The sequence below is a fragment of the Phyllostomus hastatus genome, unplaced genomic scaffold (genome assembly GCF_019186645.2).
Source record: "Phyllostomus hastatus isolate PE091 unplaced genomic scaffold, TTU_PhHast_1.1 phas_scaffold_93, whole genome shotgun sequence".
In the NCBI taxonomy this organism is placed as follows: domain Eukaryota; kingdom Metazoa; phylum Chordata; class Mammalia; order Chiroptera; family Phyllostomidae; genus Phyllostomus; species Phyllostomus hastatus.
The window spans coordinates 45936722-45962345 of NW_025334042.1; the positions used below are offsets into that span (position 1 = coordinate 45936722).

A 25624-nucleotide genomic window follows, 5' to 3' on the forward strand; every position below is an offset into this window, starting at 1 on the left:
TTTCTAGTTTTTATTTCTGATATTTTATTGTGTATGAAAATGTCATTAATTTCTGAATATTGACTTAGTATCCCACTATTTTGCCAAATAAACTTATTAGATTTAGTAGTTTTTTGGTGGAGACAATAGGGTTTTCTATGTACACTGTCATGTGTTCTGTGATTAATGAGAATTTTACTTCCTCCTTTCCAATTTGGGTGTGTTTTATTTTTTTCTTGTCTGATTGTGGTGGCTAGAATTTCTACTACTATTTCTACTACGAGTGGTGAAAACATACCCTTGTCTTGTTCCTGATCTTAAGGGGAACACTTTTAGTTTTTGCTCATTGAGTATAATGTTGGCTTTATGGTCTTGTATATGGCTTATATTATGTTGAGGTATGCTCCCTCTACTCCCATTTTGCTGAGTGTTTTTATCATAAATGGGTGCTGTACCTTATCAAATGCTTTTTCAGATCTATTGATGTGATAATGTGGTTTTCCTCCTTCATTTTATGTATGTGGTATATTAGTTTTCTTGATTTGTGAATATTGTACCATCCTTGCATTCCTGGGATGAATCCCACTTGATCATGGTGTATGAGCTTTTTAAGGTATTGCTGGATGCAGTTTGCCAATATTTTGTTGAAGATTTTAGCATCTATGTTCATCAGCAATATTGGCTTGTAGTTTTATTTCTTTGTTGTATCTTTATCTGTTTTGGGGATTAGGATGATGCTGGCCTCCCAAAAAGAGTTTGGGAGTCTTCCCTTATCTTGGGTATTTTGGAATAGTCTGAGAAGGATAGGGGTTATGTCTTTCTTAAATGTTTTGTAAAAGTCTCCTGTGAAACCATCCAGTTCAGGGCTCTTGAGTGCCAGGAGTTTTTTGATTACTGCTTTGATTTTTGCCAGCTGTTGTGTCTGTTCAGGCTTTCTTGTTTCAGTTTTGGAAGATTATATTTTTCTAGAAAGGTGTCCATTTCACCCCAGTTTTCAAATTTCTTGGCATATAGTTGTTTGTAGTAATTTCTTGCAATCTTTTGTATTTCTGTGGTATCAGTTACAATTTCTCCTCTTTCATTTCTGACTTTATTTATTTGGGTCCTCTTTTTTTCTTGATGAGTCTGGTTAAAGGTTTGTCAATAAAGGCTTTTCAAAGATAAAAGATAAAAAACTAGCTCCTGGATTTATTGATCCTTTTCATTGTACTTTTAGTCTCCATGTCATTTAACTCTGCTCTGATCTTATTTCCTTCTACTCGCTCTGGGCTGTGTATGTTGTTGTTCCTACAGTTCTTGTAGATGTAGGAACAACAGATTAGGTTCTTTATTTGGAGTTTTCTATCTTTATCAGGTAGGCCTGTATTGCTATGAACTTCCCTCTCAGGATTGCCTTTGCTGTGTCCAACCGACTTTGGACTGATGTGTGTTCATTATCATTTGTTTTCAGAAACTTTTTGATTTCTTCTTTGATGTCATTATTAACCCATTCATTATTTAATAGCATGCTATTCAGTCTCCATGAGTTTGGATGTGTTTGAGTTTTTTCCTTGAGTCCAGTTTCTAGTTTCAAGCCCTTGTGGTCTGAGAAAATGCTTGGTATGATTTCAATTTCCTTCAATTTGTTGAGGCTTGTTTTGTGTAAAGGACTTCATTTAACATTTTTTGTAGTTCAGTTCTGCTAGTGAGGAATTCTTTTAGCTTTTGCATCTCTCAAAAAGTCTTTATTTCACCTTCATCTTTAAAACACCTTTTTTTGGGGGGTATAGAATTCTGTGTTGATAATTTTTTTCTCTTGATACTTTAAAGATGACACTCTATTTTATTATGTCTTGTATTGTTACAAGAAAAGTTTGCTATCAATTTTTTTGTTTCTGAGTATGTAATGTACCTTTTTCTCTGGGTACTCTCAAGATTTTTTTAAATCACTGGTTTGAGCTATTTATGATATACTTTACTGTAGTTTTCTGCATGGTTTTTGTAGTTGATATTCATTGAATTTCTTGGTTCTATGGGCTTATAGTTTTTTTATCAGACTTGGATATATTTCACTGCAGTTACACATAGATTGGCCAATAGAAGTTATCCCAAAGTTCACTATTGCTTTTGCATTTTTCTCCCCTGGTCTTATTTCTCTGTGTTTTATTGTGAATCAGTTGCTATGCCTTTGAATGTACTTTTCTGTTCTACTACATACTGTAGTCTGCTGTTAATCCAGTCTGGTCTGTTTTTCATCTCAGAGTTACAGATTCCTTTGGAAGTTTTAAATCATATTTATAATTTCTGAGTGGATTTCAAGGGTTAGTCTTTCCTTTGGCTTATTGAGTAAATGGAATACAATTATAATAGTTTTTTTAAACGTCCTTGTCTAGTAATTCTATCAGCTGTATCATTTCTAGGGTGGCTTTTCTTCATTTTTCTCCTCATTGTTTTTTGTTGATTCTTTTTATACCTTGTAATTTTTCAGTTGGATGCCAGACTTGGTCAATGTTACCTTGTTGAGTATTGGGTATTTTTGTGATCTTATGAAGATTCATGAGCTTTGCTCTGGAACACAACTAAGTTATTGATCCTTTGCTTCTTGCTCTTCATCTTTATTGGGCAGAACCAGAAGTATGTTTAGTCTTGGGCTATTTTTTTCCCATTTGGGAGGCAAAATTCTTCTGAGTATTTTACCTATTGCAGTGCAAATTTTGAGGTTTTTCCATTCTGGATAGTGGAAATAGGCACAACTCCCAACCCTGTGTCAGTTTGAGAATGTGTTCCCTTAATGTTTTCAGGTGTTCTTTGAAGCCTTAGATAGCATCTTCATGTGCATGTATTGTTCAGTATTCATCTGAAAACTCGAGGGGACCTATCTGCAGATCTCCAAAGCTTTGTGCGCCATTCTCTTCTCTCCATTATTTTCCCTGCAAACTTGAGCTGCCTTGGCCTTCCTGGACTCCCAGGCTCTGTCTTCTCTATTCAGGGTGACTGCTGAGCCCTGCATGGGTTCCCCTCCTTCCGACACAGCCCGAACACTCTTTACCCGCAGTGTTCTAGGGCAAGCACAGGGCTCACATTGTTTCTCATCTCTCCAGACCAGTTCTTCATTACCTGATGCATAACATCTTGAAAATGATTCTTTCAAACATTTTGTCTATTTTTTTCAGTTGTTTTAAGCGGAGATTAAATTCAGTTACTGTTACTTTATCTTAGATGGAAGCTGCAGATGACATTGAAACACTTAAAAAGCTTCTTCAAACCATACACACCTTGGGCCATACTCCAGTCTCACTGATTTATAGGTTACAGCACTAAGGCTAAGGCATGATTCTGCAATTGTGCCCTGAAAATATGCCAGGCATTAGGTATGCAAAGTTAAATGAGGCATCATACTTGTTTACGAAAGAGTTTGCAATCCGGTGTGAAAGACTTGTTCTTATGGTACAAATGTATTAAGTATGATGTCCACATACGTGGTGCTATGTAGCATCCTTGTGAAGAAAAGCATCCAAATGTAGTCTCATGGCTGAGAGACAATTTTGCCAAATGATGGCCGAAAGAGGGTTATGAATGGTTCCTTGTGGAAGGAGTGAATTTGGCAAGATGGGCTAGAGTTAGCCGAATTAGAGGAAATAGGGGGAAGAGGACCAGCAGGCAAGGACACTGCAAATGGAGAACATGTTGTTACGAAGCCTCTGGATTACAAGATTACACTTGTAGTACATAACACACTCGGGGACCTGCAAATAGTTTGACATGGTCGGATCACAGTGGGAGAAGAGATGGTCTCCAGTGTCTCCATCTGCGAAAGGAGACTCCTTTAGCTCTGACATTTCTGACTTTCAATATGGGGAGGAAAAAAGAGAATAACTCGGTTCCATTGGGATGGGTTGGATAGTGAAGCATGTGAAAATAGCTAGATTCACTTTTCTCTTGAAGTTGAAAGTATATCTGAATAACCCATTCATTTATGTGTCCATCAAAGGTTTTTTCGAACACCTATTTTATGTCAGACTGCATGTTGGGTGCTAGAGATTCAGAAATTTGTAAGACCCTATAATTTGAAAGCAATTTTAAACATTGCTGTATGTCTTAACTACTTACTATGGGACATATTTTACTTACTAAAATACCTCATTCCAAACAGTATTGGTTTCAGAAAAACAATCAGCTACTGCTTTGAGAGGAGAGCAAATCTTCAGCTCAGCTCAGAACAGCACGTACCAGTGGACATAAGTGTACACTTACTTGGCACCAAGACTAAGCACTGTTCTGAGCACTTTTTATAAATTAACTCATTAGATCCTAACAGAAATTGCAGTAGGATTACTCACTGCTTTAACCACAAGATAGTCTTATGATACCTTTTCGTACCAGCTACTAATCATTACCCTCCCACAATAAATAACAAAGAAATCCCCAAAGGCCCTGAGAGGCAGAGAGGAGGTCTACGCAAGTTGAGGGCAGTAGAGTCGTTGTTTTCTGCCAGATGAAACGTTCTCAAACTGCCAGAGAATCCTCCTAGAGAAGGGAGTCAAAGGGGCAGATGTGGCAGTGTTTCCCCAAACTAGCAGAGGTGGCGGTGTCTCCAGTCTCTCTGAACCATGTCTGCTAACATGCACAGCAGCCTCTTCCTACAGGGATGCTCCAGAGAACGTCAGCAGGCCATCCCAAGTGTCGTTTGAAAAAACAAATAGTGCTAGAAACCCAAGAGTAGGCACATGCGCAATTTATCATCTCGCCCTCATGAGGTCGGCGAGTGTCACACTTTCCCTAAGGTGGCTGCCAGAGGCAGGATGATGGTTTCAGATCTGAATGTTTGAGAGGAATAGTCTCTCTAGATCTCCACACACGCTCAGTGGAGGGCCTGAAAAACACGGATGGCATGGCCATGTGACTGCAGTCTACGAGCTAGACACGACCAAGGCCTCTCCGGATGCCTCTGGATTCAGGGGAATGACGGTTTTGATGACGTCAGTGCTCCATCTGCCTTGCACAAGCTTATTTTCTCCCGGAGTTTCTGCTGAGAGCGATGTACCCAGGCCCACAGTTGGCTGATGAGTATTCCAGATTACACGTCTTCTGATGTTTCAGTCTACTTCTTCATGTGATACCCCAAGCACTTTTTCCTAGAGGGGAAAAAGAGAAATTAGATTCTTAAAATTCCAAGTTGGATTCACTGTGGAAGTGAAAACATATGCCTGTTAACTCTGCTCTCTTATCCCAGGCACGACCCGGGGCTCAGAGACTATATTAGGGATGGGGGAGGGTTTGGAAAGGTGACCGGCATCCTTGGTATGCCTGCAAGGAAAACGCCAGCGAAGGACTTGGGTTACACATCCAGGGCTAACAGGCTAAATGGGAAAGGGCTTAGGTGCTGTATTTAAAATTCAAAAGAATTTTGAATAAGGAAAGGTTGATGGCTTTCTTCTCCTTTTATAAGCCTCTCTTTTCAGGGTGCTGTAGAATGGGAGAGGTTACAGGAGGTCAGGGTGACTGTGTGAACAGTGAGGAAAAAGGGCCAAAGAGTAAATTAAAATCCCGTGGTAGCTTGTTTAGCATGCCTTGTAAACAGAGTTGCTATTCATTTGATTGGTTGATTCATTATTCTACAAGTTATTAGCTGAACATCTATGATATATATAGAAGCAGTGGGAGCTATTAGAGACAAGAAGAGGCATAAAAGTGTGCAGTTCTGCCCTTACAGATTTGCAGCTTGGTTGGGAAGATTAGACGTGCTTGTATGGAATACTGAGAAACTTAGGAATGAACCCTGAGCTCCTGAAAGCTTAGGAATCATTCTCTCCCTTCCACACCACTGCAAGGGCATCCCCGAGAGGCACCGGAATACCCGGGGTGATGGAAGTCCCTGGAGCCCTGCCACCCAGGGCCCCCGTTTTTTCCCTGTTCCGGGAAACCGAGCACGGGGCTCGGCCCACACTGCCTTCAGCCTGCTGTAGCTCATAGAGACTCACAGATATGTTTTCAGATCAACATTCTTATTTTTTACAACTCTTTTTCTATCACTTTGAAAAATTAGTCCTTTCTCTCTTATTTTCTCCCTTTCCTCATTTCCAGCTTCATGCTCCAAATAAAACTAAATTATGGCCAAGCCTTGAAATCGGGATTTTTGATGGTCTGAAAAAAGTAAACTAATAAATTTGGAATGGAAACTGCAAGTGATAAAGAACTACTGCCATCAAATTCTAAAGCCTTTGAAAGTTCCCTTTGTTATTTCTACTGAAGAATCCACCTATTTTTCTCTAATTAGAAACTAGCATATAAATTTTTAAAAATAAGTAAATAAAAATGTATTTTCCCCCTTTTTGCTTGCTTACTAGACTTAGAACCACTGTTTTCATAACAGATTTATTGACATATGCCATAAAATTTATTCTTTATATAATTCATTGGCTTCTGGAATGTGTGCAGAGTTGTGCCTCTGTCTGATTTTAGACAGTCTCATCACAAAACAAAACTCCGATTCATTAGCGGTCGCGCCCCATTCCCTCTCCCCAAAGCCCGGGAAGCCGCTAATCTGTCTCTGGATCTGCCCATTCAGCACATTTCATAGAAATGAAGTCATACAATAGATGGCCCTTTCGTCTGACTGTTTTCACTTAGGATAATGTTTTCAAGGTTCATCCATCTGTCAATACTTCATTCCTTTTTGTGGCTGAATAATATTCCATTGTATGAATATGCCACATTTGGTTTCTCTAGTCACTATTCATTCTTGATGAACATTTGTGTTCTTTCCACTTCGGGGCTTATGAATAATGAATGCCGCTATGAACATTCATGTATGAGTCTTTATGTGAACATTTGTTCCCAATTTTCTTGGGTACATACCAAGGAGTGGAATTGGTAATTCTATGTTGCACACTTTGGGGAACTGCCAAATTGTTTTCCAAAGGGCTGGACCATTTTAGCATCCAACCAGCAATGCATGAGGGTTCAAATTTCTCCTGTCCTCACCCACACTCGTCTATTTTATTTCAGCCGTGCTAGTGGGTGTGAAATGGCATTTCGTTGTGGTTTTGATTTGCATTTCCCTAATGTTACAATGACGACGCCAAGCAAGTGTCTTTTCATATCCTCATTGGCCATTTGTATGTCTTCTTTGGAGAAATGTCTATTCAAATCCATTGCCCATTTAAAAAATTGGGTTATTTGTCTCTTTGTTTTTGAGTGTTAAGAGTTCATTACATATTCTAAATACAAGTGTATGACTTTCAAATATTTTTCCCATTATATGGGTTGTGCTTTTACTTTTTTTGTGATGTCCCTTGAAATAGAAAAGTTTTTAATTTTCATTAGTAGTCCAGTTTATTTTTTCTTTTCTCGCTTGTGCTTTCGGTGTGGAACCACCATTGTTTATAGAACACGCTTGGCATTTCTGTTACACTAATTAACTAAGCAGACTTTTGAGAACTGGCCTGGGAACCCAATTGATATTTATAATCTCTATGGAAAAATATATTTACAGGACCAACAATGATGGTGACTTCCTGTGTGTAATTACAGTGCAGGCAGGAAGTGTTGTAGGAGGGCCAGAGGCTGGTGAGGACTGCCAGCCGGGGCGGTTGGGAAAGGCTCTGGGGCAGAGGAGGGACTTGGAGGGGTCCTTTTGGGAAGAACAGCTGAAGCTGAAATAGTGTCCAGGAGTCTAACCTCTTAGCATGAGTTGAGGCCACTTAAATTTAAAATACTTAAAGCCTTAGTTGTTCAGCCACTTAAGGGCTGGCATACCCGGTGCAAAAGCGGGAAATAGGAAATATCCGAAGACAGCGTAGCTTCACGGGCCTCCACGGAAGACCCCGGCGGGCACTTGGGTCCCCGAGGCAAGGTCGGCTAGACTTCCTCTCTGGGTGCCGAGAGACTAAGGTTGGTTTGGACGCCCCCGGGGCATGCTGGCCACGTTCCGAAGAGACTGAACCCCGCTGCTGGCCCAGGAACATTCTGGTAGAAAGAGGACTGATGATGATGATGTGGGGCCAGGGCCTATCCTCGGAGATTTAAAGCTCTGGGGCAAAGCATTCTGACAAGGCTGACCCTAGGAGGCCGTCTGAACATGACAGTTCGGAGAAAATCTCAAGGCATGGGGATAGAGGAGGAGGGAGAGGCTGGGGCTGAGGCACGGGGTGAAGATATCTCTTTGGTTTGATATTGGGTCATTTAAAACAGATGAAAATTTAACCATTTGCTTTTTAGTTTGTATCAAAATGTCCCCATCAAAATTCTGGGTCAAAGCCCCAATGACACAAAAATGTCATCATCACCCTGAACCCCTGCCTGAGGATTGTCCCCACATCCTCTCAGCCTCTGAGAGTGTGAGGTAGGGTCTGCCTCTCCCGACTCACTGCCCTCTGCTGCCGCCTGCAGAGTCTGTGAACACAGAGATCACATCTAGCTGAACATCTCGTCTCTCAGCATCTCCTCGTTTCCTGTCACATCTGCCCAGTCCCTGCCCCCTGACACACATAGCCCGTGTACCCTTTGGGAGCTCAGTAATTATTTATTGATGAAGATAATCACTAAAAGTATGTTCCCACCAAGGGGATATATCTCTTGCTACTCAAGTGTCCAAAACCCATGAGAACTGCTTCATGGATGTGTTCCCTTCACTAAAAAAACAAAACAAAACAAAACAAAAAAATAAAACCCTCAAGCGTTCCATCCCATCTACTCTGAGATTGGGGATGATTCCTTTTTTGATAACATGCACTTACCCATCCACCATGCTGCTGGATCCAAGGTGAAAAGTGATCTTTCAGGTACTTGGTTCCAAAGCCTAGCACCTTGTTCATGGGGTGGTTGTCAATGGCGGTGAGCTTGGCTGTGACGTCTATTGCCAGAGCAGCCTTGAAGCCCTGAGCTTTGACCTCTGATTCTCCCCTGGTATCTATCCCCCTGAGGAATTGGTCTGTGATGGTCTTGAAAACGGGGTAGGTCAGGCCGTCCCGGAAGCTGTTCATCAAGGTCTTGTCCTTCTTCAGCTGCGTACAAGAGGATAAGCATTCAGTAGTGTGGCTTGGCACAGTCGGGCAGACCACCTGGCTCGACAGTGGGCCGCTAAACACCCAGTGGGGAATGCTGCCTTCCGGCCTCCGCCACAGCACAATGTGCTGCAGAGCCAGACCAGCACGTGCCTGCTCTGCGACTTCATTTCACCGGGACAAATCGGTGATGGACCTGAACGACCCATTCACTCCACGTTCACGGGATGTTTCCTGAGCACCTGCAGGGGCAGGTCCTGGGGACAAGAGAGACCCAGGCCCTCACTCCGGGGCTCACAGTCTAGTGACAATGACAACACAGTGCCAAGTGCTTTGCTACAAGTCATGTCAGGGGCTGACTCCAGAACTTGGAAGTCACTGTGTTGGCTCAAACCCCTGCTCCAGCTCTTCCTTGCAGTGCAATCTGGGAGAAATTACTTAACCTCTCACCTTCAGTTGTGTCCTCTCTAAACTGGGGTGATGACAGTAACTATACTGCAGGGTGATTGAGTGAAACACTGGGCACAGTGCCCCACGTGGAGACGTGCTTGTGAAACGTCAGGAATTTTTCAGGGTGCTGTGAGAGCACAGGGCGTCAGGGAGGACTCCCTGAGGGGCATGAGTTCACTTAAAAAAAAAAAAGACCCAAATCTACTGATTCCTTTCCATGGCTCTACACATTCTATTTTACCTCCCCCTAGTATCTCTCGGCTCGGCCTTCTTTGGACTTCCATACTTTTAACAAAAGAGTAAGTATTGAGTCACAAGGCAGACATCACCCTCACTCACAGCCATCCTTGCCATGTCTGTTACTATGATGGGTGTCCCGTGAAAACAGAAATGCCTTAGCAGGGACTAAATGTTTATTTGAACATCCTCTGGTTCTGTGCTTGAGGAATGATAAGATGAGCAGGTTTTCAACAAATGTTGTTTATAACAGGGATGTTCTGGGGATGAGTCAGAGGCTGCAGAAAGATTTTGGTGGAGCAGTGTCCTGTGTCCGAGCCCCGCCCACCCCCAGCCTCCAGGAGGCACAGGGGCCTATCTGCATTACAGAGCTGAAGCAGGAATGACCCAAGTCCTCCACACCAAGAATGGACTCCTCTTACTCAGGGACCCGGCTGAAGAAGCTAAACTCAAAACCTCAGCGGGCAGCTGGAGGCCTGGACTCTGCCAGACAGTAAAGGAATCCAACACCAGAAAGGAACGTCTCCCACAGAGTGTCCGGGCCTTCCCCTGGCCCTCTCTGGCCCCGCGGGCTCCACAGCATCACCCGGAGGAGGTCCAGGTGCGGGATGCGGCTGTGGGTACAAGCCCCGCAGCCGGGGCTGGGCCCTTCTCCCCTGTCACTGTTCCCTCTGGGGGCAACTCACACCCACAGTGCACAAGTCAGACTTTTTATGTGTTCCTGCCCCAGTTCTCTACTGGGGAACCACATAAAAGGAAGAACCACCATGTGCTGTAAATAAATATAATACAGAGTATCACCCAAATCATCAAGAGAGTGTAACAGACAAAGTGAGGTTTTTTCCCAAGTAGCAATTTGTGGGGTGAGAAAGAAAGCATCTCTCCTCATAGCCAGAGGGCTTGCCTTCCTCCTGCCTCTGGTCCGGGCCTCCCCGACCTACAAGTCACTGCTGAGGGACGGTGGGAAGGAGGCTGCCGGGAGAGCTCCAGAAGCTTCAGGCCTTAAAGAACCCTGGAGGACATCTCCTGGATCCGTCCCAGGTCAGGCCCCCAACTGTTGCTTTGGTTATTGGCATCTACTTGAACTTCTTCTAGGGACAGGAAGGTCAGCCCTTGGCTCTGAAGGGCAGCCACCACGGCTGGAAAGGTCATTCTTAAAATGGGGAGAAATCAACTGCCCCGAGACTTCCGTTCGTTGATGTTAGCTCTGGGAGACGCGGGGGTGTCCTGGGATCGTGTACCATGTTCTCGTGTCTGCTTCCTCTGAACCCCGTCTGCCTCAACGTGTGGCCCCGAAGTTCACACCCTGCCCCTTCTCTTTAGTCTCAGATCCCGGTCTTCTCACTGTGTCTCATTCTGTGACATTTAGCACCCTGGCCACCAGCCTGTGACGAAGGCACTGGGAGGGCAGCCACAGAGCCCGCAGTGACTAGGGTGGTCAGTGCTGTTCCCCCTTCTGCAGCCCCCTGGGCCTGACTTCTCCACACCCCCTGCCCCCATCCTAGCCAAACCAGGAAATGGGTCCCCAGGCCGGCCCGTGATTGACAGCCCCTCGAGACCCCTCGGCAGCCTGTGGGTGACAGACGTGGAGGGGGTGGTGTTCAGAAGCCCTTCAGAGTGGAGCAGGGAGCCTGCTCACCAACGCTTTATCTGCAGGCGCCTCTCACATGTTTCTAATTGGAACGACGGGTCTCGGCTTCTAAACGGCAGGAAACCCAATGTTCCAAGTAACGCTAACTGGCCTCCCCAGCCGGATCGCTGGGAGAGACTTGAGCAGAGAGCAGTCCAGCCATAGGGGGAGGTTTCAGACAGGGCTGCAGCCCTGGAGCAGCTGCGGGACGCAGCTATCCAGGCTATGGGGCCAGCACAAGAGTCTAAACTTCCCTGAGGATCAGTTACATGGGGAACTAGACTCAGAATTCTATTCAGCAAATTGTAATTTATTGGTGTCTTTTCTTACAATAACAAAGTTACTTTTCTCGTTTCCAAAAATTCCAAGGAGGCTCCAGAAGGTTTACTTATGTTTTCCAAAGTGATTCATTTTTGAGATGCAGCCAGCATGAAGAATTTTGACTCCAAGTGAAATAAAATTTAGGACTAAGTGGAAATCAGAACTTCGAAAAGGAATACAGGCTGGAGTGCAATTCTGTTCTCATGTACCAGTGCCCAGGCGGGGAAAGAAACCGGGTTCGTTCTAGAAGCGCCATACCTCTATCTCCATCTGATCCCCTGAGTATTTCAGCAGCTCGACGATTTTGGCTATTATTTGGTCTTCTGCATCTGTTGGGAAAATCCCAGTTATTTCTTTCTTTCAAGAAAAAATAATCTTAAATTTTCCCAGGGACAGTGCTTAGCTTGGTTAGGGATTGAGGAAGACAAGAGGTCGGTAATTTTTAGCAAATTAAATCTCACATCCTCTTTGCCAATTTTAGGCACAAACCACCTCAAGACACCCTCTGCTTTCTGTTCTTTTTCTTTCTTCCCTTGCCCCCAGTTCTCAGGTGAAATTCATCACCCTGTTTACCGTCACAATGTTGCTGAAGACATTGGTTCTACCACAGAGGATCCCATCTCTAAAGATATTTAGGAGAAATTTCTCTCTCTGCTCTTCGGGCTTCTCCTAAGCAGAGGGATATGTATATCCCCCATTTGACCACATTCCCCCTTGGGGTCAGCTGCTGGCAGGGGAGAGACAAGTTCACGGTGCCCATCTGAGAGGGGTGTCGTCTTCTGGGCCTGCATTTTGAGAATTAAACTCATTTCTAGCCTCACCTTATTTTCCTGCTACTGTTTTCTTTTCACACTATTTTTCAAATTTGATTTATTTTACTATACCAAAATGTATACTTTGTATGCTATGTCTTTACAATAAGGTGGGGTAAAAAGAAATATAATTAATAAGTTCTCCCACCCCAAAGGCTAAAATGGTGAATGGCCAGAGAGGCGGTGACGGTTGGTGGCTGGTGTGTTTGTTTGTCAGAATGGAGGAGGTGCGGTAATAGATTTTTCTTGTCTCAAACGTGCTAATGATGATACATGAGGAAAACGGTCATTGCCGTAGCACAGAATCCACAGAGAAAAGCCCGTGACTGAGAGAACGGAATTTTTTACTTATGGCAAATCTGTGAAGTCCTGGAGTCCTCGGGTTTGTTCCAGATAAAAGGGAAAGAGAAGCCAAGAAATTAATCTAGGACGTCACGTCCCAGGGAGGTCAAGTGAAGGGCAAGGTGAGTGGGAAGTCTGAGATTCAAGTCACCTGGGAGAAGGAGGAATGTGTGTCTCCATCCCCTGAGTGTACTTTTTATCTCATGCTGCTGCTTCTCTCAGGAAAGTTGTAACACTGGCCCAAATTTCCCATGTGCACAGAGGACACGGGCCTTAACTGGAGCTTGGTTTAGGGGTATCGCTTTCCATTGCCCAGACACACACAAGATAGCAATGAAGTGGACACGCTTTGTTTTTAGCAGACTAAGAGGTGTCTTCTCCAGCTCCTCACTCTAAGCCCCGCTGACAGACAGTGGTTTCAACGCTACAGCACAGGGTGGACAAACTCACCACTCTGCTGCCGAGGCTGGGAGACACCTTAGCCTCGCTGTGCCGCGTACCCAGGCCCCAGCTCCGTCTCCCTCACCCTCCACTGCAGTGTGGGGACCGACAGCCAGGAGAGACGGCTGTCATCAGTGAGGGAGTATAGGACTGAATTTCCCGCTTGGTCCTGCTCCCCTCCACCCTAGGATTTCTGCAAGTCTGTTGGAATCTACTGTCCCAGCTATTGCTACAGTTTTGGTGACAGCTGACCCAGTCTAATCACTACTTCTCAGCTCTGCTTTGTCTTCTGCCCCAGACATACTTTTCGACATTAGCCTGCTCCTTCACAGGAGTCCAAGGCAATGTTATAAATCTCTGGGCTGCTGCTGGATCTGGACCCTCTGCACTCCTGTGAGCAAACTGGTCCCTGGCCATTGCTAACACGATTAAATCTAATACTGCATTTCCCCCTGTGGACAAAGTTGATTGCATGCTCTGTATTTCCTCCTCTCCCTCACTAGACTTTTCTTTGGACTCAGCAGTGAACTTGGCATGTTGCTCCAATCTGCTGGCTCATTCCTCTTGGCTTGGGCCGGCCTCTCAGGCTGAAGGTCAGTGCCGCCAGCATGCTGCTGCCCTTGGTCCAGTCGCAGAGTGCTGAGCTGAACCAGCACATAAATGCCCATATACCTCTCTGTGCCGGGAAAACACTCAGCACCACACAGACACTCCGAGGGAAGTTTACCTTTTTTAGCACTTGCCGGCCTAGGCTGGAAGCTTGGGCCCTGCGAGTGCAAGAGGGCCTGCGGTTCCAAACTCCTCTTGGACTTGAAGCTTCTTCCCAGGGTGTGCTCTTCTGGAGGTGGCCAGGAATAAACAATTTCAGCAACTCGGTTGGCAATGGAAGCGACTTTGGGGTCCACAGCTGAAATAAGACAAAACGGTGCTGAGAGGCCCTTCCCAGAAGAACTTGGCCGAGCTCAATGGTATGCGCAGTTGCCCTCAATGAAAGACCAGCCCAGAGTGAGTGGAAACCGCCTGGGAGTGCGTGTGCAGTGCAGGCAGGCCGCCCCGCAGAAAGCGCTGGCACTTGCCTGGCAGAGGCTGAGACAAGGGAGGAGTCGTCCACAGGGGAAGGGTCACCACCTTGAAACAATTGTCCTGCACCCTCTCTATGAAGTCTTTGCAAAATTGGGGTCCCCTTTCCCCTTTGTGAGGGAAGAAACACAAACGGGTGTGCTTAGTTCTTTGCTTGAGGAAATGCTCATTATGCTTTTGTTTTTATTTTTTTTTTTGGACATCCTTTATATTTTGGAGAGCTGGCCTTTATGTACATAGGAGGGCATTCAATAGTTTGACAAGCCCATGGGGGTTGGTCACTGAGGAAAGATAAATATATGCCTGCTCTCTGGCCATATTCATTACTCAAGTCCATTAGCAAATAAACACCGAACTCTCCTGTCTCCTCCTCTCTCTCCCAGGTCTACTGGGAAACATCTAGTTAATGCTGATAGGAAGCAAGGACACATACAGTGCAGCCCACGACCTTCAAGAATTTATAATCCGGGAAAAGAGCATGTCGTGTATTTGCACATGTAACTAGAGAATAAAGCATTTGGGACCTGAAGGTTTTGATGACATTGGCCTCCCGAATGTCATAGTCCATGAAAGACAAGTTGGCTTTGCCCCTGGTGGGGGAGGAAGCCGGGGGAGGGGGGCAGGTGGTATTTTTGAGTTGTTTAGGAGTAAAATATTCATTGTTGAGTCGTTACTAAATTCTTAACTTTTATAAGCTTGTACCAGCTTTGTCTGTGATGCCAGATGAAGCAATCCCATCATGGGATGTTTGAGAAACAATATTGTTTAATTCACAGGCTTGAAGTAACAGAGTGGGATTTTGGCTGGAAGGCTGGTGTGCCTGGGAAATCGCTGGGCTTTCTAGATCAGGATAGGGAGAGGCGACGCCTGGGTCTCAGGAGGAACTGTGTCACATGAAGAGCAGGTTTGGACATCCCACGGAGCTGCCCAGGCGATGTCTGACCCTCTCTCCCTGGATTCCTCCACAGCACGAGGACAGTGGGGCTCTCCCTTCACTTCCTGGGCATGCACTGAAAGGGCACAGAGACTAGTGCTCTGTCTGGAATGCCTTCTTTTTAAAAAAGGCATAATGGCTCCTTTAAAAAGTCATTTTTCATGCTCCATTCACAGGGTTGAAAAACAGATGAGTGAATCAGAGACAGAGGAATGGACAGGTCAAGGACAGGAGAGTCAATGCTTCCCTTCCCATGCTAACCACCAAACCAAATATACTTTCCACATTTCAAGCACCTTATTGCAGCCCAACCAGCCTCCTCTAGAACCCTGGTCACCCATGGCCATTGGCAAAGAAATGGCAAAAGGCTGGATCCCGAAGTCAATGGGAACCTTCCTTTGCAGTGTCCACAGGACATAGGAAAGAAAAGCTTGCGTCTTCTTCCTCTGTAAACTTGTGCAGCCTGTCTAGGATGGTCAGTGCGTGGTTCTCCCACCAGAAGCCACCTTGTGCCCATCTTGCACCCAAAGAAGGCAGATAAAGATCCCAAAGGCTGTCCCTCCTCCATGTGGCAGGGCAATCACAAGACCCCTGGCAGGTACAGAAGGATCCAGGCTGACTTACCTGTGTACAGTGTACAGATGTCTGTGAATTGGGGGCATGGAGTAAGCGGTGCAGATGAAATGTGTGGGACAAAAACCATAAGCAAATACGTTTTGACCCAGATGAACTAACTCTAGTTAAGACTGCCATTTTGAATACTTTAATTTTAAACAGTGGAGAAAGGAAAGTTTCTGTTCTTGTTTGAGTAGGCTCCACCTGATAGGCAAGGGGAAGTTGGAGGGGGTGGGGAGAGAACAGGGAGGCCGCCCATTCTTTGGAGCCTATTTTGGGGGGTCATCGTGGGGCTAAGGAGGGCAGGGTTGGGAAGGGGCCATTGAGCCTTTGGCCTGAGGCATTTGTTTTAAAGAGAAGGGGCAGAAAGGTTGTGAGAGATTTCCACGTGGTTGAGAATGCTCTTTTCCACTCGGTATCCATTTTCTTCTTTTTCTCTAACAGACTCCTGCAATGTCAGAGGCAGCTATGGATGCGTGGGAAAAAACTACATTTCCCAGCCTCCCTTGCAGTTAAGAATGGCCAATGAGATGTAAGAAGAAGTTGGGGGCAGTTTCAAGAACGCTTTCTAAAAGGGAGCTGAATTGTTTAGTAAGAAGACACCTGTCATGTTTGTCCTTCCCTCTTGACACATGTCATGTTTGCTCCCTCTTTCTTTCTGCTGGGAATGGAGACATGGTGGCTGGACTCGCAGCAGACACCTTGGAATGGAAGGTCACTTTGAGGTCGGAAGCCACTAGTGAAGGGATGGCAGAATAAGAATCCCTAATGACTGTATGGAACTACCATATCAGGCCTGGGTGATATGGGTCACCCAGGAACTTGGGTCTTCTGTTGTGGGAGAGAAAAATTATCTCTAGGTCCTCGCAGCCTGCGGAGGCCTGCTGGGAACAGGACTTCCACCTTGACAAATACGTCTGGAGGCTGTGGTCCAAGGCCAGTTTTTGCCGCAGGCTACGAGCAGGGTCTCCAGAACCCCAGGGAGCACACAGCCCTTCTTAAAATCCAAGATGTTTGTGCTCCAGATGGCAATGGATGCTGTCTAGACCAGAGACGTGCTGATGTGCACAAAGCAAACAGCGGCATAGTGACTCCTGGTGGTGAACCGAACAAAACCAGGGCGATGGGGCAAAGGCGATTTGTGCTCCGGCAGTGCAGTTCGCGCGGAATTCCCGAACAACCTTCCTACCGCGGCCATCGGACACGGGATCTCAGCAGTGCTGCACCTCCTCCCCACCCCCCACCCCCGGGATTTAAACTTATTGAAAAGTACATAAACAAAAGTGAATTTGTGAAAACAAAACAACACTATACATATGTTGCTGAGACTAATCTTAACTGCAACATTTCACATGTAGTGAATCACAGCTGTGGAGAAACAAAAGATTCACGAGGGTCTCTAAAATGGGTTTTGACATCCATTTTTCTACACCAGAAGGCCTCTCAGTACTAGTCTTTGGCCTGGGGACATCGCTTCACAGTTCTCAATTAAGCCCAGTGTCTGAGTCCTGGCAATGGCAGCCCAGGCTACATTGCGACCTTCAGTTAAAAGAACCCAGGTGACGCCAGCTGCTGAGCTGTGATTTGTAAGTGGTAAAAGAGAAATGGAACTCGAGGTTCTCTTGGGTGACACCCAACATAAAACCAACAAACGACCCACACAATTAGCTTGTACACAAGAAAGCAAGGGGGAAAGAAAAAGGTGAGGAGAAGGTAACTGTATAAAAATGTTTATAGCTAAGCCTACGTAGGAGGTAACTATGTCTACTTTTTAGAGATATCTATGTATGCATATAGAGATCTTGAAATTTTAGGAAATAAAAATAGGTCAAATGACACTTCTGTAATTTGGAAAGGCAGAATGTCACTTATCTCAAGAAAGCCAGTTTGTAAATTAGTTTGTAAAATCTTCCGTCTCCTGGCAAAGTCCAAAGAACAGGCCCAGCAGAAAAGCCTATGTAGATGCCTTCAGACTGTGGTTTGCCCCAGAGCTCAGGCCCACGCCCAGGGGAAGGAGCCTGCTGTACCCCGGGGGTGGGGGCAGCCTGGGGAATCCGACCCTCACTTCCATTCTCAAACTCTGTGTCTGGTGGGGAATGGAAGCTTCCTTGACGATAGCACTGATCTAAAGCTGTCCTTATGTGAGCTGATTGTCCAAGCAAGTCAGGAAGGGCAGATTTAAAAATTGAGACATTACCGCCACCTGTTGACTAATTGTAGGAAAGTTATGCAGGCCAATCAGCCCAGCAGGAGGGGTGTTTTCTTTCAAATGCTGGGCCTCCCACACTAGACGTTGTTGAAGAAACTTATGCCAACGTTTGTAGTTGAAGGGCAGCTCTCTATGATGAAGTCTTTTGTGAAAATATTCTATTTAACACAGTGTATTTTGTCCTGCTGAGTGAGATTTTGTCAAAATGCTTCTCAATTGTTTTTTTTTAGGGTGGTTTCGACTTTGAAAAGTATTTTTTGTATATAGCCACCTCATCTTTTCACCTGTCCCACTAGGTGGGGAGGATGAGACGCCCGAACCTACCGATGGAAGCGCAGGGGCCCAGAGAGGCAGCCTGACTTCCCTCAGGAAGAGCAGCAGCCCGAGCCGCTGTCCAGAGTGCCTTCCTTTGTGCTGGTCTGTGGCACAGAGGCTGAAGAATCTGGACAGTAAGCTTATTCGTAGACCGTGGAGCCAGAAAACCAGTCCCATCACCTTTCTCTGCCATCCTCTTCCTTTCTGCTCAGTCTTGAGAAAAGTAGGGCAATTATTATCAACTGCTAATAACTTGGGAAACGGAGGCACAATGGACACCCTGCCTAAGGCCACATCACCAGCTGGGAGGAGATGAACTACTATGCACACAAAGAAGGCAAAGATTTGGTTACGGGAGAGAAAAGAACCACCCCCCCACCCCCCACCCCAAGCCTACCTTCGGTCTCTATGCACTCTTCCACGTTAGAAGAGGACTTAGCCCGTTGCTGAGTGTGATGAGACCCCTGAAGTTCCACCCGCCTTCGACTCTTGGCTTGGGTCTCTGTCGTTGAGCTCTGTGAACCTGCCCCTGTCTCTGTCCCTTCGAAGAGTGTTCTCCAAGATGACTTTTTCTTGGCAAGGTTTATGGGCTTCTCGCTAGATCGGGAACCTCTGCAAGGCCACGACACCTGTGTCCACGACTCATTTGCTGACCAACTCCCCAGTACTTTCTGGGACAGACTTCTTGTTCTCAGCGGCTTTGGTGAGGACACAGCAGCCATGATCTTGAAGACATGGTGCTTGGCATAGTGCTCCAGGATCTGGAATTCCATGCTCTTCGTGTCGTCCTCCTCAAGGGGGATCTCCTCCAGGTTGCACAGGCTGGGGGTGCACATGGCGGGCCTGCAACGACAAAGGGCACACGCGTCCTCTACCTGTGGGCCACCTGCTCTTTGTAGGTCAGGAGAAGCAGGGGAGACTCAGTGAACATTTATGGAATGCCTATTCTATTGGTTCTGGGAGGCGAGGGTAGTTGGAAAAGTCAGGGTCCTTTTTGAAAGTTCAGTCTTATAGAGATGAGGAGAGAGGCATGTGTGTAGTCAACTCCAAAGAGCGAGCTAGGACAGGAGTGGGGATGCGGGGAGCTGGGGTGGGGGTGGGGAAGACGGCCACGAACAGACAGCTGCAAGCAGTGGGCGAGTGAAGGTCCCTTCAACAACAGAAAGGGTTTAGGCGGGTGGGTGGGTGTTGGGGCTGAGAACAGGATGGGCAGAGGAGAGGCTGTGGGTGAATCTGCGGAGTGTTTGAAGGGTGGTGAGAGAGCTGTTTGGCGTAAGCATGCCCTTCGTGGTTAGCTGGGGTTCGGGAATGTGGAGCAGCAATAAATCAAGTGGTCACTGGGGCCAGGGTATGGGAAGCTTTGAATGTTAGGCTGAAAGGAGCCCAAGACTGTGGAGGGCGGTTAAAGGTCTTCTTGGGAGGGGGCAGGTGGGCACGGGGAAGGCCAGCTCCGGAGAGAGAAGTGTCTGGGGTGCAAGGCCCCTCCCACCTTCTCTCCTCCTTCATTCACCCTCTCCTTTTAGTTTGTGTGGGTTTGCTCCTATTTCTTGCCATGTTTGGTATTCCGTGTAAGATTTCATCTGAAAAATCCTGCCTTTTTGAGTGACAGGATCACAGACATGATTTAGGAAGATGGACGCAAGACAAAAAATGACAGGGACAGAGGGAAGGGTTTCATCTCCATTTTCACATGAAGAAACGGTTAGATGCAATAAACTGATTTTGTTCAATCTGAGCTTTCCTGAAATAATTCCTTTTCTGTTAACTCTTTCTGTTAATAGTCTACTTTGCTTTCTTCTGGTGTATGTTAAGGACTACATTTTCCTTTTTTGTTCCATGTGCCAGAAAGCCTGGATCTACCAACTTTCACTCAATTAAAGTTTCACAGTAGATGGACTGAAAAATAGCTTAAGCTCCTCTGACTAACAGTCCTGAGTTCAAATCCTAGTCATGGCATTGACTAGCTGTGTGACCTGGGCAGGGTACTTCACCTCTCTGAACTTGAGTTTCCTACAGGTTAGTTGAAAATAACAAGGGTGTGGCAAGGGTACAAGCCAATGCATGAGACGTCCCAGTGCAGAAACTGGCTCAGAAATGGTAGCTAGTATTTGTTTCTAGTACATCTGTCGTCCCAGGCTCTCTGACTCTGTCCTCGAGGTGGTTCTTAATCATATTCTCTTCTTCCCTTACTGGTCCAGCTTTAAGACTATCTTTGGTCACGTGAGCTGGTGTGATAACAAATCAATAGGAGCCCTCCTTTTTCCCTATTGTGCCTTCTCACACCAAGACCGACAAAAAGAGAAACGGGCAGTGACTGCAGACAGGGTTTGAGGTGGTGTGACGTGGTCCAGTTAAACTGGACTGGGTGCCTGGGGGCTGCAGGGTCAGGGCTGGCTCAAGGTCTAACTGGCGAAGTCCTCAACGCCCAGTCTCTAACTTTTCTCTCTGACTCTGGTATCCATAGGAAAGGGAATATCCGCTCTGCAGGCCAGCTGGGTGCCTCCTGTTTCCACACCTGGGATGACAGGAAAGCCATTTGTCTGAGGAACTGCTCCTTGGCCAGGCCCGGGAAAGCCAGGACTTGGTTTCCGTTTGTAAAACGCAACTCACGTCATCTCACTGGCCGACCACGTAGGGAGATGGCATGACGAACTGTGAAAACCCTTGTACACTGCGAAGCAGTGACATGTGCTGGTTTGCACAGAGCAGTGGTTAACGTGCTGGTCTCTCGACTCAGATGACCTTGTTCAAAGCCTGGTGCTTCGGCTTACTGCTTGTGTGAACTGGGTGCAAGTCTTAATTTCTTTGTGCCTCCATTTGTCCACCAGTCAGCTGGGGATAAAAAGTCCTCCGTCATCAAGGTGGGATGTGGATAAAAAGGATGAGTACATATAAAGCCCTTCACATTGTGCATGGTAGATGAGAAATGCTCAACCAAAATTAGCATACTTATTCATTAAAATGATATTATTTTGAAAGGTTGCCTTTTTGTAAGTAAATTTTAATATTTATCAAAGCAAGCTCATTAAATGCAGCAATTAAGAAAACTAATGAATCACATACAAAGATTAGGTTCAACACCAAATCAACACTCTTCTTATAGTTTCCCATACTTCTCCCTGTGCACTGTGTGTATGTAAGTACGTCTGTTGTAAGGTACAAACACTGGACCTGGCTGGTGTTCCTAGCACCTGGCGCAATGCCCGACACATGCTAAGTTCCCCATAAATATTTGATAAATGAATGACAAATGTGTGTAAGGTTGCCAGATAAAATATGGGACATCCAGTCAAATTTCAGGTAACACATAATTTTTAGTATAACTATGTCCCCAGTATTGCAGGAGACATACTCGGTCAGCTGCTCCTCGGTCTCTGATGGGGTTATGTCCAGATAAATCCATTGCATTGAAACTATCATTAGTCAAAAGTGTATTTAACACACCCAACCTACCGAACACCATAGCTTAGCCTGCCTTGTGCATGCTAAGAACACTTACATCGGGCTATAGGTGGGAAAAATCATCTAACACAAAGCCTGTTTTGTACTGAAGTGTTCACTAACTCATGTAATTTATCACGTGTATTACTTTTGCAACATGGTAAAGCTGAAAAACCACAAGTAAACAATCACTAATTGGGGGACCATCTGTATTTAAAATAAGTATATGTTGTTTATTTGAAATACAAAGCTAACTGGGCATCTTGTATTTTTATGCAAATCTGGCAACCCTATGAATGAAAGATGTTGCTCAGAACTATTGAGACCTCAGGTAAGTGTGAGCAAAGACAGTGGGCCAAAGGTCCAGACTGAGCAACCTGGGAAAAGCAAGAGAATGAGCCCGACAGGGTGAAGTGAGCTGTGTGGTCAGAATTCTGGGCAGCGACTTGGTTGGGAAGCGGCTGAGCCCAGGCAAGAGCCCAGAACTGGAATGTGTCAGGAGAGGATCTATGAGGTTTTTAATTTGAAGCTTCCTTTTGAATTGGGCAGCTCAGGACACGGTCGGCAAGAAGTACATTTGGATGCTACAGGAACTATGTACTGCGTAGAAGGCAGGGTGAGCCCTCTCCTCAAGCCATAAGACTACGCTTTCGAAGAAACCTCTATGTAAGTTAAAAACCAAACCAAACAAAAAAACATACCTTTCTAACACAGTGTGAGGAGTACTGGAAAGTTGTGTGTGTGTGTGTTGCACACGTGTGTGGCATTGTTGGAGAGACGAAGGGTCCAATTTATTTAAGAAATAAGTTTGCTAAATGCTGATTCAAAAGCAAGGTCAGAAAAAGAGGGAAACCGCTGAGGTCAAGAAGGACCACACAGTCCTTCCATTTGTGAAAGAAATTTTTGTTGTGTTATAGGCTAGAGAGGAAGGAAGTACTTGGCCCGAGCGAGCAACCAGCAAAGTTAAGGGTGAGAAGTAGAGAACCAAGCAGGGCTCAGGCAGCGACCCCCCACGAGAACGGGGCCACACCTCCCGAGGGGGCGGAGCGCGGTGAGCACTGTGGCCAGGCCCTGGGAAGCAAGCACTCGGCTAAAAGAGGATGCGTGGAGACCCAAAAGTACTGGCTAAGACACTGTGAATACATTTAACAAATGCAGATTGTTAAGGGAGAGCTATGTTAAATGAACAGCTAAGTCTTATTTTAAAGCAGCGGTGACTTAAGTTATCATATGTTGGATCCTTTCTGCTCTCAGCTACTCCAGTTGAAAGTGAAAGCCCAACTTCTGGGTTTTGGGAACGCAAACGGTAAGTTTCAAGACAATGTTAATGGAAACAAAGCCCTGGGTGGGGCCCCCTGCGCTCAGAGCAGGAGGGAAGAGGGAGCTCCCCGTAAGACCTGTGAGACTTGTTCTAACTCAATGAATGGCTCACCACCCTATATTTACATACTCTCTCTTTATCTACATAGCAAACTACACAAACCTACTCCCCAGAGCAAGGTTACAAAGTTTCTTTTGTTGGCCTCTTTTCCCACCCCAGAGTCCTCGTGTCTCCACCTGCAGAGAAGGCACTGCTGGGTGGGCAGTGTGTGTCCAGCCCAGGAGCCCAAAGCTGCATGGGATGCGCCTGAACCCCTGCTATTGCCAGACACACTGGGAATTTTTCTAGCTCTAGATTTGTTTGCTGAGGTTAGATTTCACTCCCTTGTGGGAGGTACTGAATGTGTGAATGGAGGAAGCAGGCTCCCAGGATGAGTGAAGCTACAAGTTTAACTGGATAGAACTTATACTGGGTTCACTTGGCATCAGCTTGCCCTAGGGGTGAGGGGTGTGGAGGCCCCCGGGGCAACAGGCTCAGCAAAAGAGCTGACTTTCATTGCTCTGGACACAGATGAGGCCCGAGTGTCCCTCACCTGCGTAGACACTCATCTCTAAGGAGGGCTCCTACAGCAAGTGATGAACTCAGTCTGGGCTGGTTGCCTTGAGCCTCCCCTGGAGCACCCTATGCCCTCGGTGCCCTTCAGAGGCTGTCTGCCCCTCTCCTTCTGTCTCCAAACTTCCAGCCTTTGACAGCCTTCCTTTCTCCTCCCCTGGGTGTCATGTCTGAGTATGACGTGCTCTTTAATCCTAAGGGTGAGATGAGGCATGGGGTAAACTGCCTTAACTTTGGACAGTAGATGCTAAACTGGCAGAGCCATAGGTCATATTTATCAAACAAAAGGACTCAAGCTCTGATGGTAGGAGAGAAGGGCCAGGGCATCAGAGAGGAGGGAGCTTTCTAGAGGGGAGGGAGAGGGATTTCTCATGTTATCTCGGCCTGGTACTCAAGGAAGTCCCTAGGGAGTCTGCCAGGCCTAGACCTTGTGACCAAGTTCCCACAAGATGCTCAGGACTCTGGGCTCCAACCCAGGATCCCTGCCTTCAGCCCCATCCCTGCTCTAGGGAGGAAGTCAGCATCTCCAGGCCACCGACTGGCTGTCATGCCATCACCTATCTCGTCATACATGCAATGAGAGAGAATGGCACTGTGTTAAAAATGATTAAGCCACTTTTACAATCTTAACTGAACGATCCCCAGTCTTCTGTAGCAAAGGAGAAGTGAAAGAGAAAATGAAATACCTCCTTTCTCTTTCCTGGAAATCCCAATAAACTAGATTCTTAGCTGTCATTTTGCATTCTGAGACTTACATGATATGAACCGTTTAAACAACTCAGTAAGCATCTCCCCTGATTACACTGCCTCATTAGTAAAGCCAGGACTGAAGAGCCAACTGTGTCCTCCTGGGAAGGCTGAGAATGAAGACTGGTGCCTCCTGGTGTTACCTGGTCTTGAAGCTGTCAGTGGTTTCCTCTGCTTCCCGTAGGTGGCAGGAAGGGTATTTCTATACCTGAATCTCTCCCCAGGAAATTTAAGAGGAAACTTTCCCCGAGTCTTCTTGGCTTCTCACTTGGGGAAGTTCGTGTGGTCTAAGACTTCATCTGGTGCTGCCTCTCCAGCTTTAGGACTCAGGTTTTAGTGAGGCTTGGGGGAGGAGCACCACTTCCTCCTTAAGCCCTGCCCCCTCCACCCACCTCCCTTCCCCGCCCACGTTTTATCCAAGGAGTGGCTGACCTTCACTCCTGTAATTTGATTCTAAAAGGACTTCTGCATCTTTTCTTTATTAGTTGGCAAACCCTGTTTTTTTCTTTTTCTTTTTCTTTTAAATATATTTTATTGATTATACTGTTACAGTTGTTTCATTTTCCCATCCTTCATTCCCCTCTGCCCTGCATTCCCCATCCCATCCGCATTCCCTGCCCCCCTTAGTTCATGTCCATGGGTCATGCATACAAGTTCTTTGGCTTCTTCATTTCCCATACTAGTCCTAACCTCCCCCTGTCTATTTTCTACCTACCATTTATGCTTCTTATTCCCTGTACCTTTTCCCCCATCCTCCCCTCCCCCTTCCTGCTGATAGCCCTCCATGTGTTCTCCATTTCCCTGGTTCTGTTCCTATTCTAGTTGTTTGCTTAATATGTTCTTGTTTGTGTTTTTTTTTTTAGGTTCAGTTGTTGATAGTTGTGAGTTTGTTATAATTGTTATAACTGTTCATATTTTTTATCTTCTTTTTTATTTTTTTACATAAGTCCTTTTTAACATTTCATGCATTAAGGGCTTGGTGGTGATGAACTCCTTTAACTTATCTGGGAAGCACTTATCTGCCCTTCCATTCTAAATGATAGCTTTGCTGGATAGAGTCATCTTGGATGTAGGTCCTTGCCTTTCATGACTTTGAATAGTTCTTTCCAGTCCCTTCTTGCCTGTAAGTTGTCTTTTGAGAAATCAGCTGATAG

General features: G+C 45.9%; 1 protein-coding gene across 3 annotated transcripts; it reads right to left on the bottom strand.

Annotated features, from left to right (window-relative positions):
* Positions 1–4680: 4680 nt before the first annotated feature.
* BCL2L14 (BCL2 like 14) lies at positions 4681–24785 on the bottom strand. 3 transcript variants are annotated; one of them, XM_045828967.1, is made up of 6 exons: positions 24614–24785; positions 18747–19192; positions 13924–14103; positions 11860–11930; positions 8697–8963; positions 4681–5093 (listed from the first exon to the last, which is right to left on the bottom strand). In XM_045828967.1, exons 2-6 carry the CDS (start codon positions 19183–19185, stop codon positions 5055–5057), a joined length of 996 nt encoding a protein of 331 aa, XP_045684923.1. In that variant the 5' UTR covers positions 19186–19192; positions 24614–24785; the 3' UTR covers positions 4681–5054. The 3 variants fall into 3 exon arrangements, with proteins under 3 accessions (XP_045684923.1, XP_045684922.1, XP_045684924.1); XM_045828966.1 differs by lacking the exon at positions 24614–24785 and adding an exon at positions 20960–21120; XM_045828968.1 differs by lacking the exon at positions 24614–24785 and adding an exon at positions 20865–20965.
* Between the last annotated feature and the right edge of the window lie 839 nt (positions 24786–25624).